We start from the raw sequence: 25,572 nt of genomic DNA, 5'->3' as shown, positions 1-25,572 counted from the left end.
ACAGGGAGTATGTAGTAATATTGCAATGTGAGATTTTTTTCAGATTTCTTTCATGTAAATATTACCTGATATTACTTTTTTAAATAGATATTTCATATATGTTCTGACATGTACAGCATTTTAATACATAATATTATAATAATTTAATATATAGACATTTAAACACCTGGATAAACAAGACCCGGGCTGGAAGGGTTAAGGGATCAGATGAAAAAAAACTCTCGGATATGATCAGAATATGTGATCTTTGCAGAACACGATCACTCCTGTCTTTCTATTCAGGTCACGTGAAAACAGCACGTGGTAGTCATTTGACTCGAGTCATGTGACTGTGCAGGGAAGTGACAGCCGCAGAAACATGGCGGGTGTGAAGCTTGCAGTGCTCGGCTTGTGCCTCCTGTCTGTGTGCGGAGAAGTTGTTGTGGACAAGGCTCCGGTGCCGCTCGTTATATGGCATGGGATGGGTAAGGAGGTGGCATGGGATGGGTAAGGAGGGCAATAGCCGGGTTATAGTCGGGTTAGGCTTTTGTTGTAGTATAATACAAGGTGCATTCACTCACTAATGTGTTGTATTGCGGGCAGGTGATAGCTGCTGTAACCCCCTGAGTATGGGCAGCATAAAGAAGATGGTGGAGCAGCAAATCCCCGGAATATATGTGCTTTCTCTGAAGATTGGTGACAACATTGTGCAGGTCAGTGGAAACATTTACAATGACAGGTGTCATCAGGTTGTATCTCATGTCATAGAATCACTTCTATCAGCTGATATTTGTATCCAAACATTACAATAGAGCAGCAAGGCTCACTACCCTTGGCTCTGATTACCTCTCCTGTCACAATAAGAAAAAATTACCCCTCCATGAGAAAAAAAAAAACTTGTATAACTTTACATGATATCAGTCTGTGCCTCCCTCTCCCTCATCACTCCCATGTCAGGGTGTCACAGAAATAAGTACTAAGGTAGTGGTAATAATAAGGATTAAATGATGGGTACATATAACATCAAAGCCATTTACCAAGAATATATATATATACATATATATACTGCAGATCCATGCTGAACAATGTAAGTATAACACAAAAAGCAGATGTGAGACTATGATCAATAAAAACTCCCTCACCAATACCCCTGATCCTGTTTTACAGAAATGAAAACCTGCCATACATTGTAGCTGTTTCCCACTATATTTAGAAACTTAAAAGTAGAAGAGAAGTCTGTTAACATAAAAACTCCAGACAGGCAGATTTATTTCAGTGATCATTATTTAGTTATTTTTCTATTACTTAGGCTATGTACACATGTGCAATAGTTGTCGTTGGAAAGGATCTTTCACGATCCTTTCCAACAACTATTGACTGAATGATACATGAACGAGCGCTGTACATACAACACCGTTCTGCTCTATAAAGAGGGGAGGGGGAGAACGACGGAGCGGCACCCCGCTATGCTGTCTCCCCCTTCACTTCCAATACGATCGTTTGTTGTCCATCATCCGTGGATCTGTCAGCACGGTCGTTTGGACGATGGACGACGAGCCCTGTACACACACCAGTTTCTCGTCCAATATCGGCCCTGAGCTGATTATCAGACAAGAACCATTGCACATGTGTGCCCAGCCTTAGTGTACAGATGACGTAAATTCCATGCACAGGAGTTATACCATCCCTGTTCTTCCAATGAGTTCTTCCAAAGACTGCAAACCCAGAAGAAGAGCTGGTGGAAATGATAACAAGATATTAAGATCAATGGCATCATAGCTTTTGTTCAGCAAATAAATGTGCAAATATTCTATGCATGTTATCCTAGCCTACTGATTTAGTATGGAAATATCTCCATATTCTTGTAGGTCCCAATGCCTTTTTGTTGTACACACAACTCAAGGCTTTTCACCTTCTGTCAGAGAGCAGTGTACATATTAAAAAGAAGACAAAACTTATATTGTGACTTTGCTGTGTTGTGTGTCATCCTTGCTTAAAGTAGACCTGTGGTGTTTTTGTCAGGATTATAGGGAACATTCTTCTTTTACAGCACCCTATTATTTAGAAAATAGTAATATTTTGTATTCAGACTTATCTAATAACGTCCTGTGTTAGGCCTTAGCTGCAATAAATATCTAATCAGAGGTGTAAGCCCTGTCTAGTTATTTTCTGTAAACTACAAAGAGCTCCCCCTGTATGTTTTTAGGCGGGGGGTTAAGTGTTTGGTTTTTCTAACTAGGATAGGATTCCGCTATGGATTCCAATGCAGCTCAGTCTTAGGTACAGTAAGTAAGAAAGTGAACTTTGGACAGATCAGGTGTTACTGTCTGGATCACCAGGTAAAAAAAAAAGGGAACAAATAATGAAAGTAGTCACCAAGTCTATATATTGGTAAGCTAACATATTTAACACTTTTTATTGGGTTTAGAGATACTTTAATTAAGAGTGATACATGGGATCTATTTATATTTTTTTCCCTGTCAATTCGATTTTACATTTTTGTTCCTTTATTCAATATCAGATATCCTATTGTGACTTCTGTGCATTTTTGACAAATGGCCACTAGGTGGGAGAACTAATCTTGGTTTTAATAGGCACTGAAACAAGAAGTTTAGAGAGATTGGAACTCCTGACAGCAAACTTTTGGATAAATTGACAGGGATAACTTATAAATACCCCCTATGAGTTAGGATAATTATATATATATATATATATATATATATATATAAAATATCTTTTTATTTTATGAAACTAGCATATTGGCACATGCTAAAACTTTAAAAATGTTAAATCTTACTACTTCTGCTTTTTTCAGGGCAAGTTCCTTTTTTGCATACCAACTTCACTTTTACTTTATGGGCTCTATTTATAAAACAGGAATTGGACATTTTCTCTTAGACATTCCAACGAGGGAATTAAACATTCCCTTGTCGGAATCTTCCAGGTTCATGTGTTTCAATGGCAGTAATTGATTTCCCCCCCAGGGAATGTCAGATTCACAGTTATACAAATAAACCCCTATGGGGATAACCTTGGAAAGTCGTTCCTAACATGTGGTATCTAAATTATTGCTGTTATTTTTTTCCCTCAGGACATGGAGAATAGCTTTTTGCTGAATGTAAATACGCAGGTCGATATGGTTTGTAATCAGCTTGCAAAAGACCCCAATCTTCAGCAGGGGTACAACAGCATGGGTTTCTCCCAGGGCGGACAGTTCTTGTAAGTATCTTCTGTAGTTGGGAGTATTAGATACAAATGAAAAATATTGTGTATGACACATCACCTCACCAGAATAATATGGACTCCTCATGGTGGTATCACCAGTTGCCTGTAGTCTGTCTCTTTATTAAATAGAAACAATATCTATGTAATGTAAAGACAAATATATAGAATTCAAGCAATTGCTTTCATTATATTATACTACATAGCAGGTAATAGATTTAATGGAGATTGACAATCAGACTGTATAATGTATGTTCAGCTTTGGGGTGCATGTAGACCATTGTTGGAGACTGCTGATCACCCAACTAGAGTATTATTATTTTTTTTTTTTTTTATAGAAGACACATGGTCTATGATAATTAATACTGGGGTACATATTCCTGTTGCTGGTTTTCACTTATTGATCTTAAGGCTTTGTACAGGTGCAATAATTGTCCTTGGAAAGGATCTTTCACAATCCTTTCCAACAACTAACAACTGCACGATGAATGATTAGGCGCTGTACATACTGCGCTCTCTTCCCCTTCCATTGCGATAGTTTGTCCATCGTCCGTGGATCCGCCAGGACACTTGTTCGGATGATGGACGATAAGCACTGTGCACACGCCAGATTCTCGTCCAATATTGGCTCTGAGCTGATTGTCGGACGAGAATCATTGCACATGTGTACCCAGCCTTAGTCTTTTTTGCAACAGATAAATGACAATCAATGTTCCATTGTGTATTTACAAAGCCTGTGATACTAAATTTTTCCAGGAGGTGGCAGTGTAGGAGCACCTATAATTGCATGTTTTAGTATAGAAAGCAGTGTTGATATCTTTTGGTTAAATCGTTAAAGCAGAACTATACTTCTGCAATTATAAATTGCTAGCAGGCAAGGTTTTTATTTACGAAGGGGCAGGCAATGTCCCAATAAAACATACTTTCCAGCCACTTTTCACCTATTTCTCCTTTACCACATCTCCACTGAACATTGATCATTACTCCATTAAAAGCTGCTGAAGCTGTGAAATTCTGCTTTGAAGACCAAAGAGCATCTTTTCACTTTTCATGCACTTGTTCACAGAAGGCTGAATTGCCCAAGTGTTTGACTACTGAAGGACACTGTGCCCACCTCAACAGAAGGCGTATGTGCCCACACCCATCACCGCTGAGGACTGCTGCACTTCCCGTCCCTGCACCCAGTGCATGTTTTTGCAACTATGCTGCTGCACCCTACACCTACTTTTGCATTGGCACCGTTGTACCTGGGGCACACCTTTGTATCCTGACTGTTCAGTAAATGGGGCACACCTATGCTAAAGTGTTATAATGTAGTAATAAATTTATTATAATTGCATACACCCATAAGATCATACACTTTTTTCTATGTGTTTTCAATTACAGCATCAATATTTCCATTTTACATTCATGTTCTTTAATGTTATATTCGAAGGGAAATTGCTCTGTGGTGCCCACATTTCATAATATTTGTTTGGTAACTTGATATGCTAACTTTTCCTAAAAAGCACAATGTGGATTCTGTTGATCATTTGTAAAATATGTTAAAAAAACATGGTCTTGTTTTCCATGCAAAGAAGGATGATGATGTCCTTGTAAAGGTGCCCCTCCCCAACTATTCTCTTCCTCAGAACCTTACATCATTGGTGTTGGTGCACTAGGTCCTAGGGGAACAGGAAGCACTGATTAGTATTGATGGAGGAAGAAGAGGTGGGATCAAACAGGGTGGAGGATAAGTGGTTGGTGTAGCCTCAGTGCCTTTACTCTGCCTTACATGGGCAAGGTATAAGTGTCTCATGTCATGGAGAGTGGCTTATAATAGGGCCTCTACAATTGGTATGCAGTTTTAACATAGTTGCAGCATTTATAATATGTATTTTGTTTTCCATCAAGCCTTTATTTTCACTGCACAAAGTGAAGCAAATGCTTCAGTAAATATTAGTATCAAATAAACCATTAGTATGCCTGGCCAAAAGGTCAGAATCATACTAGGAAAAAAAACTAATGGGTCTATACATGTAAAATCAATTTTTGGGATTTGAGATGACAACATTTTGTAAATTATATTTTAGGAGGGCTGTTGCCCAGAGATGTCCCTCACCTCCTATGAAGAATTTAATTTCCATTGGAGGACAGCAGCAAGGTAGATTTGTTTTTTTTTACAATGTTTTGTGCCTTAACTTCAAGAAAAAACAAATTTGAAATTCTTGGTAGTGGATATCTAATTGGTCGGTTTGTCTGTATTTTACAATTTAGGGGTTTTTGGCTTCCCTCAATGTCCTGGAGAAATCTCACATTGGTGTGACTGGATCAGAAAGATTTTGAATGTTGGAGCTTACACCAAGGCCATGCAGGAACAGTGAGTATAAGCAGATATAAGGGGTAACCCAGTGAAAATATGTCATCTGTATTTTGATATTTCTATAGATTTTCAATAGTAGATTCAATTTTGTGCACAGTGAACTGGACAAGTTGTTGGTTTAGTTAGGTATTTGTTTTCTTTTATTAGTCTGGTGCAAGCAGAGTACTGGCATGATCCACTTAATGAAGAGGAATACAGAAATGGCAGCATTTTCCTGGCAGATATCAACCAGGAGCGAGTAAGTAAAAAGGCTGCATTCTCGAACATAGTGTTATGATTTACTAAAGTAACCAGCAATATTTTTCCTCCTTATTGCATAAAACAAAGCTAACAACTCAATTTAATAAATACTCAGGTGTATTTCACATGTTTTCTCAAGGTATACAAATCTCTTCCTGCTTAATGACCACTATTTTTCATCATTAAGTGAATAAGATCACTTTATTGGGCAGGCTTACCTTGATAAACTGTCTCTAAAATCCTTTTTACAACAGCTTTAAAATTCTGAGGATTTCTGTTTGATGGAAGGGAATCTGCTTTTCCTGACTTGGTATACATCTATTGTAGGATATCCCATATAATTATATTACTTATGTCTATAAATGGTGAGGTTCCATGCTGAAAAATATCTCATTCCTATTCAAAGTGTTATCATCAAGAAACACCATACAGGGTTCTTCAGTGCCCCAATTTTTTACAATTCTTTCTTTAATTTTTGAGCAGTGGGTGTTGACGGTAAAGTATGCAATGCAATGTATGTAAGAAAAAAGTACCAACAAGCAGGCGTTTTTTAATAGTAGAAGAGAAGTTTTCTACCGGCGATGCTTCTCCCTACCTGTCAAGACTTCTTTTCTGTTTGTGTACACTGAGCCAAGCTTGACATTGACAGCGAAGCTGTTGCAATGCTGAAGCAAGAAAGCCTGCTGTAATGTGCATATATGCTGAGCAGCTTTAAGGTTCAGAAACCATATGTTGGGTTCCTTAGGATGTGATTTAGATATGTTGATGTATTCTGGACAGTTCATGTCTCTTTTGTCAAAAAAGAACTCCTAACAATTTAAGCAGTCCTTTTATAGGTAATTTCTGAAAAAAATGAAATAATTTAAAAAGATATCTCAAAAGTTTATATTTTGGATAGAAAAATCATTACTTGGTGTAGAAGTAAGGTAAAACCAAAAAGGGATTTTTGATTTTTTTTTTTTTTTTGGTTTGGTTTGGAATTCCCCGAAGGCATACTAAACAGAACAGGTGACTAACATATATATCCTGTAAGAACACATAAGTAAAATAATTTTGGAGTGCAGATGATTTTTCAAGCGTATGCAATAGGCCCTTTTTGATTAAACTTAAAAATTTGAAGAAAAAATAACACTATTGGACTTTCTGTAAACATACTGTGAGATTTTGTTTTTTTTTCTTTTTTTACATAATGCATCAAAGACCAGGGATCTGGTAGGGATCTGAATTATAAAAAACATCCCTTTCTTTTACTGGTCCTGTGCTTGTAATTTTACAAATGTTACAAAGTACTTTTTTATATCAGCAGTAAATTTCTGGTTTAAAATGATTTAACATTAGTGGTTACATAAGCAGTGAATAAGCATCAAGAGATCTGTACACTTTTTGAAAGTGAAATGCACCAGAAATTGCTGTTGACTAGATTTGTTTATTCGTGTTTAAAGGGAAAAAAATGGTTAGATTCCTTGTTTTTTCTTTCTTTATTAGTGATTGTTTTTTGTGCTGCTTAACTACCATTTGGAAATGATAGCTCTTCATGCTTCATCAACTTTATCATTTTGTTTTAGGGTATAAATGAAAGTTACAAGCATAATCTCCAAGCTCTGAATAAGTTTGTTATGGTGAAATTCCTTAGAGACACCATGGTGGATCCTCCTGACTCAGAGGTTAGAAAGAGTTCTCTTTATTGTATTACCTAATACACATTGATGTTATTGGAAATTTAGGCTGTTAGAGAAAACATAACCATTTGCATTCCTAACATGCTTTTTTCTTTTTTCTTAGTGGTTTGGGTTTTACAGACCTGGCCAAGGCAAAGAGATCATCCCATTACAGGAAAGCTCCTTGTATACTGAGGTAATATATTGTACTAGGCCTGAAATTACATAAGTGAATTGATGGAGAATGCTTTTGTAATTTTCACATGGTAAATTGTCGTTTCCATATTTTGGAGCTTATCCACAGCTCATAAAAGAGGAACTAAATTTAACGAAATTTAGCGATCAGGTAGGTGGTTATTGCTGAAAGGGTCAGGCAATGTCCCCTCTGCAATACTGTTCTTACCTGCCTGATCACTGCCCAGCTGTCAAATTTTGCTGAGCTTCGCACACAATCCTGGCTTCCCTTGCGTGTCAGAAATAAGTGGAGGTACGTGGGAATTACATCATCCTGTCATAGGCAATCAAGATAGTCAAAGATCGTCTACAGGATAAAAAAAAGTGACTAAATGGGGATAGGTGAGAATCATGGGTTTAGTTCTGCTTTAAGGCCCTGTTCATTATAACCCATGTGTATGCATTGATGTGTCATACGTTGAGGCAGCCCATTAATTTTAAAGTGAAATTATAGTTCTGGTTGCAAAATTTACAAGGTGTGTCTTTACTCTAGAAAAGGACACCACAATAAAGCATACTTACGTGCCTGTTTCCTATCCCAATTAAAAACAAAACGCTGAGCTGCACAGCTGACACCAGGCCGCCAGGTATTTCAGAGACTGAATTAACACCATCACTGCCAGGCCAATCAAGGTGGCTGAAGATCAGCGTCCCAGGAGGGAACAGGAAGAAGATTATTATTAATAACAAATAACGCGATTTGTATAGCACCAACATATTACGCAACACTGTACAATAAATAGGGATTGCAAATGACAGACGAATACAGACAGTGACATAGGAGAAGAGGACACTGCCCAGAAGAGCTTACAATCTAGGAGGGGGGGGAAGTAACACAGTGGTACTGGTGGTAAGTAGTGAGTGTTTCAATAGAAGAAGATGAGTAGGCAAGTTAAAAAAGGTTTTGAGTGCTATTTTCAATGAGCAGAAAGTCGGAGCAAGGCGAATAGGATGAGGAAGACCATTCCAGAGAGTTGGGGCAGCTCTAAAAAAAAGTCTTGGAGTCGTGCGTGTGACGAGGTTAGAAATCATTGGTGATGAGAGAAGAAATCTTTAGTAGGTCATTGGCGGAGCGAAGAGAGAGGTTAGGGGAGTATCTTTTTACTGGGTCAGAAAGGTAAGTAGGACAAGAACTGTGGAGGGATTTGAAGTCAAGACACAGGAGCTTGAATTTGATTCCAAGGTGAAATGGAAGCCAATGAAGAGAACTACAAAGAGATTCAGCAGAAGAGGAGCATTGGGAAGAATGGATGAGTCTGGCTGCAGCATTCATGATAGATTGTAGAGGGGAGAGTCGGGTTAGTGGAATACCAGAGAGAAGGATGTTACAGTAATCCAGACGAGGGATAAGAGCGTGTACAAGGAGTTTGGTGGTCTCGGGACAGGTACGGGCAGATTTTGGAGATGTTGCGTAGGTGAAAGTGACGGGACCTGGAAATGCTCTGAATCTGGGGGGTAAATGAGAGGACAGAGTCAAAGGTGACACCAAGACAACGTGCCTGATGGAAGGGGCCAATAACGGTGTTGTTAACAGTTAGAAATGTCGGGGAGTTTTGGAATTTGAGGGGGGGATGATGATGAGTTTTGTTTTATCTATGTTGAGTTTCAGAAACCTGTCAGACATCCATGATGAGATGGCTGACAGGCAGCATGAGACCTTATCCAGGACTGAGGGAGACAGGTCAGGGGTGGACAGATAGATTTGAGTGTCATCAGCATACAGATGGTGCTGTATGCCAAAGGAGGATATGAGACTACCGAGAGAGGAGGTGTACAGAGAAAAGAGGACCGGTCCAAGGACTGACCCTTGGGGAACACCAACAGGGAGGAGAGTGGGTGAGGAGGAGTTACCATTGAAAGGAACTTGAAAGGAGCGGTCAGACAGATGGGAAGCAAACCAAGAGAGTGCAGTGTCACAGATACCAAAGGAGCGCATGATTTGTATTGATTTAAAGATTTTCATGAGAAAACTCGCCACTAGACTTGGGATGTACCTCCCTTCCTTCATACATAAGGATCAGGTGGGCTTTATCTCTTGCAGACAGGCAGGAGATAACACGAGAAGAACAATAGACATAATTGATGCACTAAGTAGGATGGAACGAGAGGTTCTCTTGACGCTGAAAAAGCGTTTGATCACCTTAGCTGGGCGTTTATGTTTAGTGATCTCTCTCATATTTGTGTCCGGGGTCCTTTTCTTCAGGCTATACATGCTTTATACAGATGACACACAGCTGTGGTTAAGTTTCCTCACTTTACTTCCAGGCCTTTTAACATACCCAATGGCACCCGGCAGGGATGCCTGTTATCGCCTCTATTATTTGCCTATTATATGTATGGAGCTATTGGCGCAGACTATTAGGCAGCACCCAGATATTGAAGGGGTCAATGTCTGGTCAAAATCCTTCAACATAGTCTTGTATGCAGACGATGTACTACTCACCCCTACTAATTCATTAATTATGTTCCCCTCTCTGCATATGGTGTTAGATAATTATGGGACTTTGGATATAAAGCCAATCAAACAAAAACTGAAGCTTTACCAGTTAATTTGGATCAGACACTAATTGATAGATTACAGGATAATTTCCCATATCGTTGAAAACATTATATATCTGGGAGTCCAGTTGACCCCCTTATACCAATCGCTCCATAAAGCAAACTATTCACAACTATTCCAGGATATTAAATCACTTCTGACCAAATGGCGCATTCTCCATATATCCTCCTTTGGGCATATTGCCCTATTAAAATGTCTGTCCTACCAAAACTACTCTCTCTCTTTTTGAATCCTTATTGGTGAATGTACCGTGTGCAGCCTTGGGGCACATTCAAACTGAAGTACTTAATTTCATTTCAGATTATAAGCACCACTGTCTTTCCAAATCTGTATTATGTTCGTTGAAAAATAGGGGAGGTTTAGGGGTACCAGATTTTTATAAATATTTTTTAGCTTCACATCTTCGTCAGATTGCTTCATGGGCCACTTTAAGGCCTCGCAACAGATGGACGGAGATAGAGAAACTTTGGATTGCCCCTGCACATCCTAATTCGATGTTGTGGGGGATCCCCGTACTATATACCTGACTCATCCCTATTGGGACCTATGCAGTTCACTTGACAAATTTTGATTTGTAGTGAAGAAAATTTTTCTTACCTTTCTATATAACCCTCAAATCCCAGATAGCTTGACTAGGCGTATGATTTTTCCCTGGGTTTCTAAAAAGATTTTCTATTTTGGACATATTTCTAATCCAGTCACCAGGAAGTTGTTGCCCTTTGCGGATCTACAATCCAAATTTGAACTACCTTCATCGGCCATATACAGCTACCTACAAATCTGGATTTTTGCCCAAACTCTCACTAGAGACTTTGTATTTTCACCCCCCACGTTGTTTGAATGTGTATGTGCGGGAGGTCCATCTTGTAGAGGGCTCATCTCGGAGATTTACCAGATATTGACTACTGAACCTGCGATGCCCTTAGTCAAGCATGCTTATATGACTAAATGGGAGTCCATTCTGGGCAGGGAACTCACTCCAGAGCTGTGGCGGGTTATATGGGGTAAAGCTCAAAAGAGTTCGGTATGCATGCTGTACAGGGAAAATGTATAAAAATTTCTATGCATTGGTACTATACCCCAGACAGCCTTCACTCCATTTATCCATCTTGCAGTAATAGCTGCTGGAGGTGTGATTGTCAAGTGGGCACCCTGTTTCATATTTATTGGAACTGTTCTAAGATAGTGCCTTACTGGAGTGGGGTGAATGCTTTGCTCAGTAAAATACCAAGTTTAGATCCGGTGACCCATTTGCTGAGTGTCCCCATTACCAAACTTTCTAAACTGAGGAAGACTCTTTTGACCCATATTCTTATTCTTCGGCCAGATGCCTCATCTCAGTGCATTGGAAATCACCCACTCCGCCCTCTGTTGCGGACATGTGTAGGGGATATTCAGCTGATGGAACATCTATCTGCTAGGCTCAATAACAAACTGGAAAAATTTGAAGAATATTTGGGCCCCATGGGATCAAGCAACAGCTACCGGAATTATATAGTTGCTCATCTGAACCTTAAATACAGATGGACTTCTTTCTGTTCTCGTCTTTTCTTCTTTTTCCTTTCTTCTCCCTTTTTTTTTTACTTTGCAAAGGTATTTATTTAAGAATGCTCATTTGTTTTACTTGATGCTAGATAAGAACTGATTGTTTATTGATATAATCGATATGAAGGCTTAGAACAACACATGTGCATTTGTAATCTTGTCTTTGTTCCTGTGAATTTGTAAGTACTTCATGTTTACTTTTATGTTCTGTACGTGATTCTGTATTTTACGCCTACTTTTTACCTAAATTGTTTATTATATGTGTTATTTGTTTTTGTGATTCTGCATTGTTGTGAACTTGTATATGTTAACATCTTTAATAAAAATTTACATTTAAAAGGAAAAAAAAAGGGGGTGATCAACAGTGTCAAAAACAAAGGAAAGATCAAGGGCAAGGAGGAGGGAAAAGTTGCCTTGAGACCTAGCTCTGATGAGGTCATTGGCTACTTTAGTAAAGGCTGTTTTGGTGGAATGGGCAGCTGGAAAACCAGACTGGAGAGGGTCAAGGAGAGAGCTGGTGCTCAGGTAATCAGTGAGTCTTTTGCAGACAAGGTGCTGAAAACATATGGGAAAAGAGAGATGGGACAGTAGTTAGAATGTAGGGGAGGGGTCTAGTGAGGGTTTTTTCATGATAGGGAGAATTATGGCATGTTTGAAAGCGGAGGGATATATAGCGGTAGAAAGGGAGAGGTTGAATTAGTTCAGTTAGTGCTGGGGCCAGGGTGGAGGAATGAGCACGGAGTAGATCAGAGGGAACAGGGTCAAGCGGACAGGTAGTAGACGGAGATGATAAAAGAGACTTCATCCACAGTAACAGGGCTGAGGGAGGCCAGTGATGACATACTGGTGGAAGGTGTGAGCAGAGACATCATGTCCGATTGACAATTTTATCTCTAAAGTAGGTGGCAATGTCTTGGGCAGAGAAGGATGTTGTGGGGGGAGCAGGTGTGGGGTTTGGGAGGGAGTCAATTGTTGAGAAGAGGCGGCGCGGGTTGGAAGCTTGAGAGGAAATGACAGCAGAGAAATATTTTTGCTGGGTGACCGTGAGTTCAGTGTTAAAGTGTAGCCTGGCTTTGTAGTCCATGAAGTCAGCGCTGAGGCCAGATTTTCTCCACTTGCACTTGGCTGCACGAACAGTCTTTTGGAGCTGTTTGGTGTGATTGTTGTGCAGGGGGTAGTGGAAGGTGGCAGGGACAACTTTATTCTGAGCCACAGAGAGAGTGTGGTTGAATCTAGTGGCAGCTTTATCTGGAGATGTGATTTTAGAGAGGGTGAGGGGGCTAGGGATGTTAGGCAGTTTGAGAATAGGTTGTGGTCAAGGTTACGAATATCTCTGCCATTGCCCAGGTCTGGGATGTGGCGAAGGGGGGCAAGAATTAGACAGGTTGAAGGTGATTAAGTTGTGGTCAGAAAGGGTATATGGTGAGTTGTCAATAAAAAGTGTGTCCAGCTATGTGTGTGGGGCCGTTTATGTCCAAAGGAGGAGGTAATGTAGAGCAGGTTGGCTGAGGAAGGATGATTTGGTTCATCTCTTGCAACAATAAAGTCACCGAGGATGAGGTTTGGTAGGTCATGGGAAAGAATGTGTGGGAGCCAAAATTGCGGAAAAGACGGACCGAGGGGACTTCAAAAGAGGTGAAAATGAGGGAGGGCGGGGTGGGAAGGATTCTCTATGTACGGTTAGTTGAAAAAATGAGTGGCAGTGCCCGCAACCAGGATAGGTGAGTGCAGAGGGGACATTGACACTACTACAAAGTGAAGCTTATGTAACCAAAGCCTTCCTTGTATTGTTAGTATATTTAATTAAAAAAAAAACCTGAAGTCTATTATTTATGCTGTTATTTCATATGACATACTCATCATATGTACCACTAATGATATATTCTTTTATATTTGTAGGATCGTTTGGGATTGAAAGAGATGGATAAGGCTGGAAAGTTGGTTTTCTTAGCTGCAGATGGCAACCACCTCCAGTTTTCAGAGGAATGGTTTAATGAGAAAATTCTGCCCTTCCTCCACTAATGCTTTTGTTGCTGCAGCTCATTTCTTAAAAACAAGAATTCCTGCCAAATTGCACTGGATTAATATTCATTAGAGCTTGGACCTTTTGCCATGGACTAGTGGCAATAACTGCACATTATTTACAAGGTATGCACTTCATTATTTACACCTCATCATTAGGGCACGGGTAAATTGATTGGTCATATTCTAACATTACCAGACCTTCACATCTCTTTTACTAACAGCGTAATAAAGATAAATAGTGTGGAGAATAATTGGACTGATTTACGACAGAAGTAGAGCAAAATATTTTTTTTTTTAAATTTTTACCCAGCTCGGGGAGTAAAGTAAAGCTGGGTTTTCTTTGACAACCTATTTGTATGTAATGCAAAAAATAAATGTGACTCAAGTGGACACAACTTCACCTCATTTACTAAGTTTGTTACTTTTTTTTTTTTACTCTAAGTGACCAGCCTATGAGCCCTTAGAAAATCAACCACTAACCAAAAACAAAACATTTTCAGACTGGAACCAAAAGAAACTTGTTTTTTTCTCAAATAAAGGCTTTTCTTAAACTTTTTTAATCCACCTCTCCTTTGCATATTTATATACAATATATATATTTTTAATTGAATATTTTCAACTCATTTTTTTTAAATCCTAAATATGAAAGGATTACATTTTTAGGTTGAATATTGTTTACCATTGCCAAGGGTCTACATATTTGTCTTCAAATCAAAGTTGTCACCATATCACTGAATCTGTCCTTATGCTGTATATGCCTTATAATACAAAAAAGTGGGATATAAAGGTTTAAACATCAAAATGTGCAGCTTATGAAATGTCACATTAGCAGTTATTAGCACTGTATGGCTTGAGAGACAATATTTTTTACCTAAAACCCAATTACAATACATTTTTGGTTAGGATGTAGTTTATAAACTTGTCACACACTGACCAGGACTGAGAGCAGTGGTGTCAAAAAGTTTTACTTAACATGGTAGGTCACATACACTTGAGTTACTTGTAATACATGTAGCACACAAATGTATCTGTAGAAGTGCTGGCAGCTTCTAGGCTAATAAAGCATTGAGTATGTAATATCTTGTATTGCTACATGTGCAGATAATATTAGCATAACATGGTTTTGCTATAGTTGTGGTTAAATAAAATGAAAGACAACTTTGTATATTTCACTTTGAATGTTTAATAAAATGTTTGATTTGTAAACGTGTATATTCCACCGTCTGTGCAGGGACTGCTCCTATTCCCTTATTATTGTCAGAACAGAACCTGCTCACAACACATTGAAAATATTCAGAACACATTGGCATATTGTGGATCAGTACATAAGTGATAGGCCAGGAAAAGTACTTTAGAGAACAAGGAATTATGTTGCATATTTCTTAAGATATTTATGTATAAAAAGTAAACCCTGGATGTGCTGAAAAGGAATAGCCAATATTCAATAGGAGGGAGCTGTAATGGTCCCTGGGTGTTGGAGGGGGTTGAACAAAATCCATTAAGAAAGTGCTTATAACCTTTGGTCCAATTAACAGTTACTGGTCATTCAACCTACCTAGAATGTTTAAGCAGTCAGAGCCCCCACCCCCTGTATTGGCATGGGAAGGGGTGGGACAGCAGATTAGCATAAGCAGCTCTTAGCAGACTTCTGGCACTAATTAGATGTGTTATAGTAGGACATTAATCAGCGTAAGGCTGCAAGGATCAGGTCTCTACCCTACAGCTAGAGTTATCCTCAAGAGAGAAGAGCAGCAGAAAGAACACAGAGGGCTGAGAAGGACATGGTGTCCAGCCCATGTCACTGCAAGCAAATAACCGCATCTATCCTGCAATCTCGGTGACTGTGGTAACCAACTTTTGACCGTTCCAAACGGTCTTAAATTGCTCTGGCACTGGAAACTCGCTCTGCAAGAGACAAAATACATTAAATTATTCCTGGGTATCTAAACTAGTACAGAAGAAGCACAATCTTAGTACATATGGATAATTGTTATCTTCATACAATAAATAAAAGGGAGTGAATCATGAAAAGATTAAAAAGATGGTAATAAGTACATTTGGAGTTTTAAGCAAATTATCCAGATTCAGCAAGACTTGCAGGTATTTTTCCTGAGAGGCGCAACTTCCTGCTAAAATTACAAATCATGATTAGTGCAGGTGGATGTCAATGAACGGAGCTAAAAGCAGCTTTCCAGTGACAAGCAGGGCAATGGAGGGTTTGTTGGTGGTATTCATTGTTATGCCTCACCAACTTTTATACAACCCTAAATACCACTGTAGTCCAAGCAGCTGGGAAGAGTGAAGACACACTAAAGTTAATTTTAGGACAAATAAATGTGCCTTAACACTCTACCAAAGCCAAGTTTATTCTATTAAATAAAAGTGCAGACTTCATGCCATACAAAACGTAAATGTTTGACCATATACCTTGATACCTGCTTACTCAAAAATACACTATAGTTACCTATGGATAGTTTTTTTTTTTTTTTTCAATTTCTGGTATTACCAGGAACTGGTATTTACAAAGATGTATTTTACAAATTCTTCTACTTTATCAAAGGGAACTTACATGCTGGGTAAGAGACTCTTATGACCTTACATACTCAGAAAAGCCTCCTGAGTGGCAAGAACACTTAGCCTCCTGAACAATGAGAGTGCCAAACAGAACACCATCTGTTGAAAAGGCTTAGTGACACAAGTACAATTCTCAAACCGAATTAGTTGAAGAAAGGACTACTGGAGAGGAGTACTGGGTTTGTTTTAATTAAACCTACAGGAAAAATATTTTGTATGGATTGGGAAATGTTTAGAAGATTGTTCATATCCCTTTGTGTCTCCTCCATGAAAAAGTTTCACTGGAAGTAGAATTAGGTCAGTTTCAATCACAAGTACACGCAGAAACCTAAAATCTGATAGGGTTCTAATTCTCTACCATTTAATCAAAGGATAACATTTTTGGCTGGACTGATGAGAATAAAAAAATGTATACTTACAAATTCTCCTCCACTTCCTGGGACCAAAACATTCATTTCTGAAGATTTGGCGCTTATAATCTCGCACTTAAGGCTGTCCTTGCTTAGGTAAACATGACAACCATCAGTCTTGTTGATAGAGATTGTTGGCACTTTACCTAGAACCTAAAAAGAATCAACATTCATGAATCTAAAAGGTAAAGTTCATAGCCTGCAAAAATTTTTTAACCAAGTCCAATGTTTCAGTCACTGCAAAACTAGTATTAGTTGTTAAATTGGTCCCTGCAGACTTCATTTCTAGAAGGGTATGTGGTCTAAACAGTGAAAGTTAGGCAACATTTTAAGGAAAGTTAGTATAGAGAAGATCCTCAAAGGAGTTTAGGCAGATTGCTTGATGTGTGTGAGGGAGCTTTCACAACTGAGATGTCATACATTACTCCTCCCTATTTTTTGAAGGCATCAATTACACAATTATTCATTCTAATGTTTCTAAAGTGTAACTTCAGACTAATCAACTGTACTAAGACTACTTTGTACTACACACACACACACACACACACACACACACACACACACTTCTCAACGCAAAAAGAAAAACTTAGAAGCTGCAGCAGCCTGACAGGACCTGGTCTGCCTTTTTATTTCTTTGAAATTTATTTCTATCAACTATAGAGGCTCAGCATCACACACATATTTTACCCCCAGGTAGTCTGCTGTTTTAATACAACTGCTGCCCCTCAAACAAGCCATATTCTGTCTGCATTGCATTCAGAAAAAATGACATTTCTAGGTCCACAAATAAGATGTGTAATGACAACTGAAAAATTGTAAATAAAACATATAAGCATGTGGAAATGACAAAACTTGAAATTAAACTTCAGCTTTAGGTTTTTTGCCTCAAAATATTTATCAGCCTTATATAAAGGATACATTTGCTTTTTCTAATATTTGGTTTGCTAGGGAAAAAAAAAATTCCTACCTGCACTTTAACATCACGCGAGTTGATTATTTCCACAATGCCCACAGCGTCTTCAAACACCAAGCCAAGCTTCTTGCAGTTATCTATTCAGATAAGAACAAAGAGTCAAAATATACAGGCTGGTAATGCACAGACAATATGTCTCGTCCACCTGTTACCAAGCATGGCTACCCTTAACATGGCCATTACAAAAACCCCAAATTCTTCCTAAAAAGATGATCTATCAGTGCTTACCAACAGTGATGGAATTGATCTTTCCCTTTATCTGCAGGGTGCTGTTTACACACTTGTAGATGTAAACCACTTGTTTCAGCTCTGTGTCGCTGATCACCAGGTTGGAGGCATTCTCCTGGTTTTCCTGTTCAAATAAAATAAAGTCAGCTGTGCAGGTACAAGGCTGTTCTTCTCCATAATTCCTACAACTACATTCCTTGCACAATTACTGTATATGCTACCCTAGGAGGTAGCGTTTAGGAGAAAAGGTTACACTACTTCGACCTAAAGCATTTAGCTTACATTTTTTATAGTGTTTAATAGGTAAAATGCAACAAAAACTTAAAAAATTCAAAAATGAAGACTAAATAATGAATAATAGAAACAGTATAAAAAAAGGAAACAATGCACAAACAATGTTGACCAAGGCAAACCAGCTTTCACTTGAGTATATTTCAAAGTCCAGTTTTTATTCAGAGTCACTGGGGCCTCTACTATGCTTAATCCGTTGGTGAATTTGTCCTTAGCAACAGGATAGTGTTATGTGAGAGCTCCTTTTGAATACACAGCTTCTTCTATGTCAATACACAGAGTGGAACTAGTAGGAAAATCCAATGACAGCAAAGTCACAATGATTTAATAATGATCTGGCTAGGGAACTTTGTGGTGAAAATATGAAGATTTTAACTATTGTGTCCCTGGATACAGCTCAGAGGTCAGTCAGAGACCACTTCACTACCCTGATCTGCCTGATCCTACTTTTTACCACATCTTGCGACACCAAATCCTAAATTATGTGTGTTATAAGATAGCTACTGGTTGATTATCCGATGACAGGACAGAGGAATACCTGATCAGGGAGAATTTATGTTCCTGTGTCCATACTGTTAGACACCGGCCCTAAACAGGAACTCTAGTCTTTACTCTAAACCTTTAAGGGGGAATCAGACATTTGTACTCTTCCCAATGTTACACTGACACCAAAAGATTAGCTTTACATCCAGACAAATAGTATTCTTTAGAATTAGTTCAGCAATGACAAAGTACACTTTGCTGCATGGAATATTTTTGTCAGCCCATTCAAAATAAATGTTTTAAGGCAACATATTTAATGCTTGGCATGATGCAAACTAAAATGGCAAAGCCACCATATTAATTTCCCTGTGATCAAAAGATTCCGAATTTGAGCAATCACATCAAAATAACTAAAACAAATTATACTTACCACCCTCCATTTCTTGCCCTCAAGCTCCAACATGGCAGGCTCCTTCTTAGGAGCCGGTTTGGCTGCAGGAGAAGCAACAATTGTTGGCTTAGGGCTTGTAAATGGTTTCGGGCCACTTCTGACTGGACCAGTCTGAGCTTTCAGAGAAGGATTTTTATGAGTTTTCATGTCATCAGATACATGCTTCAGGCCTAAGGGATAAAAAAAAAAAAAGCATAATATTTAGGGTATGTTATTGGTTACCATCATACATAAAGTTTCTGAATGCAGATGTGCTTTGGCTTCACAGTTTCCAAACTCCATCAAAACAATAAAAAATAAAGCAGGATAATATATATATATATATATATATATATATATATATATATATATATATATACACAGAAACTTCATACTGTTTTCCAGCTTTACAATCAGTTTATATGCAAAATTCTCTATGACTAACCATGCTAATCAAAAGGCACACAAAACCTTTGCTCTCTCACGCACAGCTAAAGGTGACTTTTAAATGCAATCAAATCTCTGTTGGATATTGATCCAGAGGCTTAACTTGTTCCTCCCTTATTTTACTAATTATTGGACTGCTGATCAACACTCAAATTTAACAAAAATGCTGCGTGCATATAATTTTGTAAAGTGACCTATCGGGTTCTACCTACAAAAGAAAAATATGAATGTCAATTAGGTTGCTGTATTTGACTCACAAATGGAAAAGGCTGCACAAACAGTGGTCATATAAGAACCATCACTACACACGCTGCAGCCCATCCCAAAAAACTTTGCAGCACAGAGGGAGCACTGATTACTTTATAAAAGGACCAAACTGCTGCGTTTTTCCCCCCTAAGTGTTTAGTTATATCTGTCTGGGACTAAACAGTCAGAAGCCCTGAGTGAAGCCGGAAAGAGTTGGACCAGCAAGGCTGTCCGTCAGTAAACTAATTGTGGAAACACAGCCAGGATGTTTACCAGTTATTGTTTTATGGCTGATCCCGATACATCCCTATAAATAAATAATTTAGAACACAAAAGAGTGAAAATATATTCAGACCACTACATATTTCCCTTTTATCTATGCTGCATTTCCAAAAGTCTGATGCCAAAAAGCCTATGATGAACTGGTAAAGCAAATTCAACAAAAACCTTCGACACCCAAAAATACAAGTATTTAGTATACTGTGTGGGTACGAAAAAATATTTGTGCAACACAATGGTAAAACGAAAAGGGAATGTAAAAGCACTTTACACACAGTCATTAATTACAGTTAACACTAATTAGATGAGCTGTGGGAGTTATATTGTAAGATTATATTGTGTTGGTGCACAAAGAAAAATGGATTGTATTTTTTACTGTAATTTTTGAAAAACAGCTGTACAATGTTTTTTTACAGAAATGTTTGCGACTAGCATCTTTTTCTACAGTTTCCCTGCTTTCATTGTTCTAGGAGTTTGTTTTCCAAAATATTGGTCCACCAGGAAAGGGTTAAAGAACAGTCAAAAAGCAAACAGCCACAAAAGTTTACACATAATCTGCTATTGTTTCATTACTGTGCTACATGTTTTTTTCTGGACCACAAAAAAATAAAACTGAAACCTGGAAAAGGCTCACTTACACCACTAATAAACCCAAAAATCTATAAATGCAAACTTGTGTCCTAGATTTCTCACACAGATATTTTGTTTTGTGACAGATTCCTCCCAAACAAGTTTACCTTCTCTTACCTTTAGTGATATTCTCTCCCTGATTGAGTTGTGCAAATAGCTGGGATCGACTGATGGAGTCATCATTTGGAGCAGATGAAGGGGCTGGAGGAGGTGGGGGAGGAGGAGGTCCGCCAGGAGGAGGGGGTGGCCCAGCCCTAGGGGGAGCTGGTGCGCTTGGTGCAAGCGAAGCCCCACTGGCTTTTGGACCCTATAAGAACAATGTAAAAACATCATAAGAGAGCGAATTTATGGCACAGAGGGAGGTGAAAGAATAAAATGTGACTTACTGTCTTTCTCCAACTTAGGCCTGTTGTATGATGCTCCTTAATGTAAGCCTGTAACTCGGTCCAAATGTTTAAGTATGCACGAACCCAGTCTACATGTTTCTTGTCCCTGTTGAGAAACACAGAAATAACAGTTGGAATTAAGGAAGCTTTACTTATGCCCTAAAGGTAACCCTACAGAGCTTTCATTTTGCAAAATACAAAAGAACATCTTGGAGGATTTTCTTAACTATTATGGCATTGAAAAGCTCAATAGCTTAAATGTATGCCAAAAATATAAATAGAAAATTACATGCTGGCCTGCCAGAAATACATTCAGCATGTAAACCCTTTTGTGTGCTGAAAACACACTGAATTTTTGTGAACCGAGTGGGTTCTGCACAACCTCTTTTGCTAAACCACAGGAAGGATCAATGGGTTATATTTGGCATTTATAATGTTTTTTTTCTACCATAGTAAATGATGCAATAAGAAAAAGTGCATTGTTCAGGTTTACATACACTTTAAATATAAAACAGGGAACATAGTTCAAATATCTAAAAAGCTTGGATGTTTAATCAATACTGCATGGTTACTAGTTCACTCCTCAAATATAATCCACACTAAATAATGCAGATTAGAGATTAGGCCCTACCCTGTCGTCACACTAATAACTTACACTTCCTTGAATTCCTTCAACACTCGGTTTGTGTAAAACATGGCTGCATCAGTCATTTCCTTGACAAAAGGACCAGGCTTTGGTGCCTATACAAAAACAGAAAAGCCAGAGATAAACACAATTGAAAAAATAAAACATGCTAAGGGATGAATCCATTGACTGTTTTTAGACCGACCACTCACCACTGCTACCCATCCAAGGGCAGGCACACTTTCACTTATAGCAGACAGATGATTAAATTGCTTGCTGCCTCGATTTTTCTCTCTGTAATCCTGCACAGCCTGAATCTGACTCGAGAGGGGAGCGAGCAGAGCAGCAAGATCCTTCTAAAAAAGAAGAAGCAGCATAAAATGTAACATCATCCTTTTAATATATGAAAATAAAATTGGGAAAATAATTTAACACAAACCTCATCTGGCTGCTGAAACTGTGATGCCTTTACCAAAACCTCGCGCTGCAGATTAACGGCAGCGTATACAAGCTCTGCCTATGGAACAGAGAAAAATGTCAGTTTGGGAGGTTTAAAAAAAAAAAAAATAAACGTCTTATTTTTATTCTTTATGTGCCTGCTAGAGATAAGCTCTATTGTTTTTTTTATTCAGGTGAGCACCATAGGGGGAGAGAAAGGACTGATATAGTTATTTCTCCGGATCAATGCATTTTTATTACTTGGGTACAGTATGAAAATGATGAATACAATATTAATGAGCCCTCACTTACCAAAAAGGACCATGCAATAATAGTCAATGCACTTACTGCATTTAGAGTGTGCCAGGATTACATTAAAAATAGTTGCAATGCTTATGAAATACAAATGTATTGTTTATTCTTTACCCCACCCCCATCCTTACAGTTAACATTTCCCTAATACCATACACATATTTAAATAAAATGACTCAAACTGCATTGTGCAGTGAATTGTTTCGTTTTTTTACATTATAAAACACAGATAATGAACTGATAACCCACAGTGCTGGTCAAGTCTTATTAAAAGCCCAGATATGGTTTATTATTGAAGACTGAGGCAGGACAAATTTGAATTGCAGCTAAAAAAAAACAATATTGTCCATTTTGTTCCTGTAATGCAAAGTAAGCAATAAAATAATCAAATTGCAGAGCACCATAAAAACCATCATGTCATGGCTTCAACTAGACAAAGCCGGTACGGTTACCCTGTGCATGATCATAGAAATGCAAAAACTGGAAATATTTGTGTTAATATAAATAAAACTACTGTTCCAGCAAGCAATAATGACCAGGTGGTAAAAAAGGTGTCCATAGATATACTTTAGAAGTGCTAATAGCATGCCATAGCCAGTTATTACTTTTACTTGACATTTTCAATAAAAAAAATGTTTACAACCAGAAACCTGATTTTGTATATTAAGGATAAGTATACAATGTGACACTTTTAGGAGAATGTAATTAGAAGCTGCCGTACTTTGTTACTGCACAAATATCTAGGGAACTTACTTGCTTCTGAACATCTCCACCAATTTGTTTGCTCAGTTTCAAAAAGTCTTCAACAGATCCATTGATGAGCGAGTCATAGGCCTGAACAAACTGTGCCACTTCTAAGAAAAGAAAGTTTAACAGAAAGGATTATAAAGCGTACACTGTGTAAATACATGGCGATACAGTTCTAATAAAACACTTAGGGCTAATGTTACCTGCAGGGCTGGAGCTGCCACCTGAACCCCCTGCAAGAAGCTCCAGCTTCCCCACTGCTTTCTCAAGACGTTCAACTAAATTCTGCATGTCCGCCATGTTTTATGCCTGGGACAAAGAACATAGAAAAATATTACAATCAACATCTGTTAGATTAATTCTTCATCATAAAACACAGAAAACAAGACACAAATGATTACACTGCTGCAGCCTCTCTAGGAAGAAGTGAGAAGGAGGAAGTGAGACCTTCCCAATGATGATGAACAAATGAACAGAGCTATTAAGCTTTTAGTACAGGAAGTACACAAACATGTCAGTGCAGATACCTCCACATTCCATGAATACACAAACCACCTACTGCCTGCCTGTGTTATGGAAATAAAACACAGCCCGTTATATGTTTTCCATATCTTCCTGTAACTGCCCATATTCCATCGGGAGATCGATTCCAAAAAGCAATCTCGGAAAAAGCAAGTGGTTAGAAAATTGCTGATCGATACAGATGACACATGCTGACGGTGGGACAGCCATGTAATCCCCAGTCCTGAGCATATCCTCCTTTCCTAAACATGTGTGAGCTGAAATAAGGCCAGAAGACACTGGGAGGAAGGAAGATCCTGCACATACATCCAACCTTCCTCTACCACTTTCACGCAGGGGGTGCCAAGACAACAGAAGGAAAGCTAGCAATCATCTGGGGGGAATTTAATAAAACAGGGGTAGGTAGTCCATTTCCCCCCTGCAGTGATTGATATTCTTAAAGATGATCACATTTAGCAAGATTTTTTCTGTAATGTTGAAGCCACTGTGGGCTCCTTAGTTTGGGAACTATAACAGAGTGGTGCACAAAGTCATGTGACCCAGACAATCAGCATCTGCCTTGACACCTCCAGCAGTGACTGGAATACAAATGGCAGGGTGAGCGGTGATACTTCCACAGGAAGCTACCTGGGAGGGTAACATTGTGGAATGTTCATGGAGGCTGCAGAACACACCCAGCCATAGCAGGGATCTCTGCAAGGATGACACCAAGCAAGGAGTGGAGCTCAGGGCACAACACATACACAGTGCTGGTTATGTCAGGAGACATACTAATACACCCCCCACACTGACCGATATAACACTGCACTACAAATACCAGCACCTACAAAGTGACAGTATGCAGAAGTGACAAGAGCCTAACCAATCACATGACAAATTTAACACGCACTATATACACCCGGTGCCCGGTCATACACTAATATAAAGCACCGACTGACACTCCTACCCCGCCCTACTCACCTCCGCCGCCGCTTACTCTGTGTCCCACTTCCGGCAGACTCCTCCCAGCATTCGCCGCAGGAAATCACTTCCGCGTGATAAGTAATAGGCGCGGCCGAAGCTGGGAGCGGTTTCGGCGCGGCTATTTTGATTCGCTTTAGGACAGCTATCATTGGTTGCCCTCCTGCCACTTACAGTGACGTCATTTGCTCCATACCCTCCATATTTTGTACTGGCAAACACGTTCTGAAGGTAGAATGGCTGTAGTGTGGTGGAAAAATCGATATAGTTGAAGCAAGTGAATGTAATAGTTCTGCCTCAGCCGCACTAGAACTTAATAGCTTGCTTTTAGACATTACCGTGATGAAAATAATGGACACGTTTGCCGAATTAAATATGGCGGTAATGCCCGCCTAATTTTATTGGGCTGTATCATTGGTTGATCTGGAGATCTTGAGATCGAGCTGTGACGTGCGTGTAGAGTGATGTCACCAGTGCTCTCACCTTTCAGTCTGTTACCAAAGATGGTCACAGAACGGGCAGAGAATGAGGGGCGGGGCAGATTCATAGAGGGCGTGACCAGAAGGCGGCCGTAGGGACGTGATTAGTGACAGGTGTGCGCGGGCAGGTTGACGTGGCTGCTGTTAGTACAGAGACCGGAGAGCCACAGGATATCAGCTGGCCTCCATGTTATAGGAAAAGTGCGGCATATAGGATAGCAGGGATTGTTTGGGTTCACAGTTCAAGATTTAAGTTCTCCCACTGTACTGCAAATGCTCACTTAGGT

At 39.0% G+C, this 25,572-nt stretch overlaps 2 protein-coding genes across 2 annotated transcripts; one reads left to right on the top strand and one right to left on the bottom strand.

The window, feature by feature from the left end:
• Positions 1-321: 321 nt before the first annotated feature.
• On the top strand, positions 322-15,031 carry PPT1 (palmitoyl-protein thioesterase 1). The gene is made up of 9 exons (XM_072417642.1): positions 322-464; positions 583-692; positions 3,071-3,198; positions 5,274-5,344; positions 5,458-5,560; positions 5,711-5,801; positions 7,369-7,467; positions 7,586-7,657; positions 13,700-15,031. The coding sequence occupies exons 1-9, from the start codon at positions 359-361 to the stop codon at positions 13,820-13,822; spliced, it is 903 nt and encodes a 300-aa protein (XP_072273743.1). The 5' UTR covers positions 322-358; the 3' UTR covers positions 13,823-15,031.
• Positions 14,985-24,950, bottom strand: CAP1 (cyclase associated actin cytoskeleton regulatory protein 1). The gene is made up of 13 exons (XM_072417631.1): positions 24,807-24,950; positions 23,528-23,633; positions 23,331-23,431; positions 22,267-22,344; positions 22,040-22,183; positions 21,858-21,943; positions 21,203-21,308; positions 20,934-21,123; positions 19,215-19,405; positions 18,011-18,134; positions 17,777-17,859; positions 16,819-16,962; positions 14,985-15,730 (listed from the first exon to the last, which is right to left on the bottom strand). Exons 2-13 carry the CDS (start codon positions 23,622-23,624, stop codon positions 15,647-15,649), a joined length of 1,428 nt encoding a protein of 475 aa, XP_072273732.1. The 5' UTR covers positions 23,625-23,633; positions 24,807-24,950; the 3' UTR covers positions 14,985-15,646.
• Between the last annotated feature and the right edge of the window lie 622 nt (positions 24,951-25,572).

This window comes from Pyxicephalus adspersus, chromosome 1, assembly GCF_032062135.1.
Source record: "Pyxicephalus adspersus chromosome 1, UCB_Pads_2.0, whole genome shotgun sequence".
Lineage (NCBI taxonomy): Eukaryota > Metazoa > Chordata > Amphibia > Anura > Pyxicephalidae > Pyxicephalus > Pyxicephalus adspersus.
The sequence above is the reverse complement of the archived record's forward strand: the minus strand, read 5'-3'. Positions and strand labels throughout refer to the sequence as shown.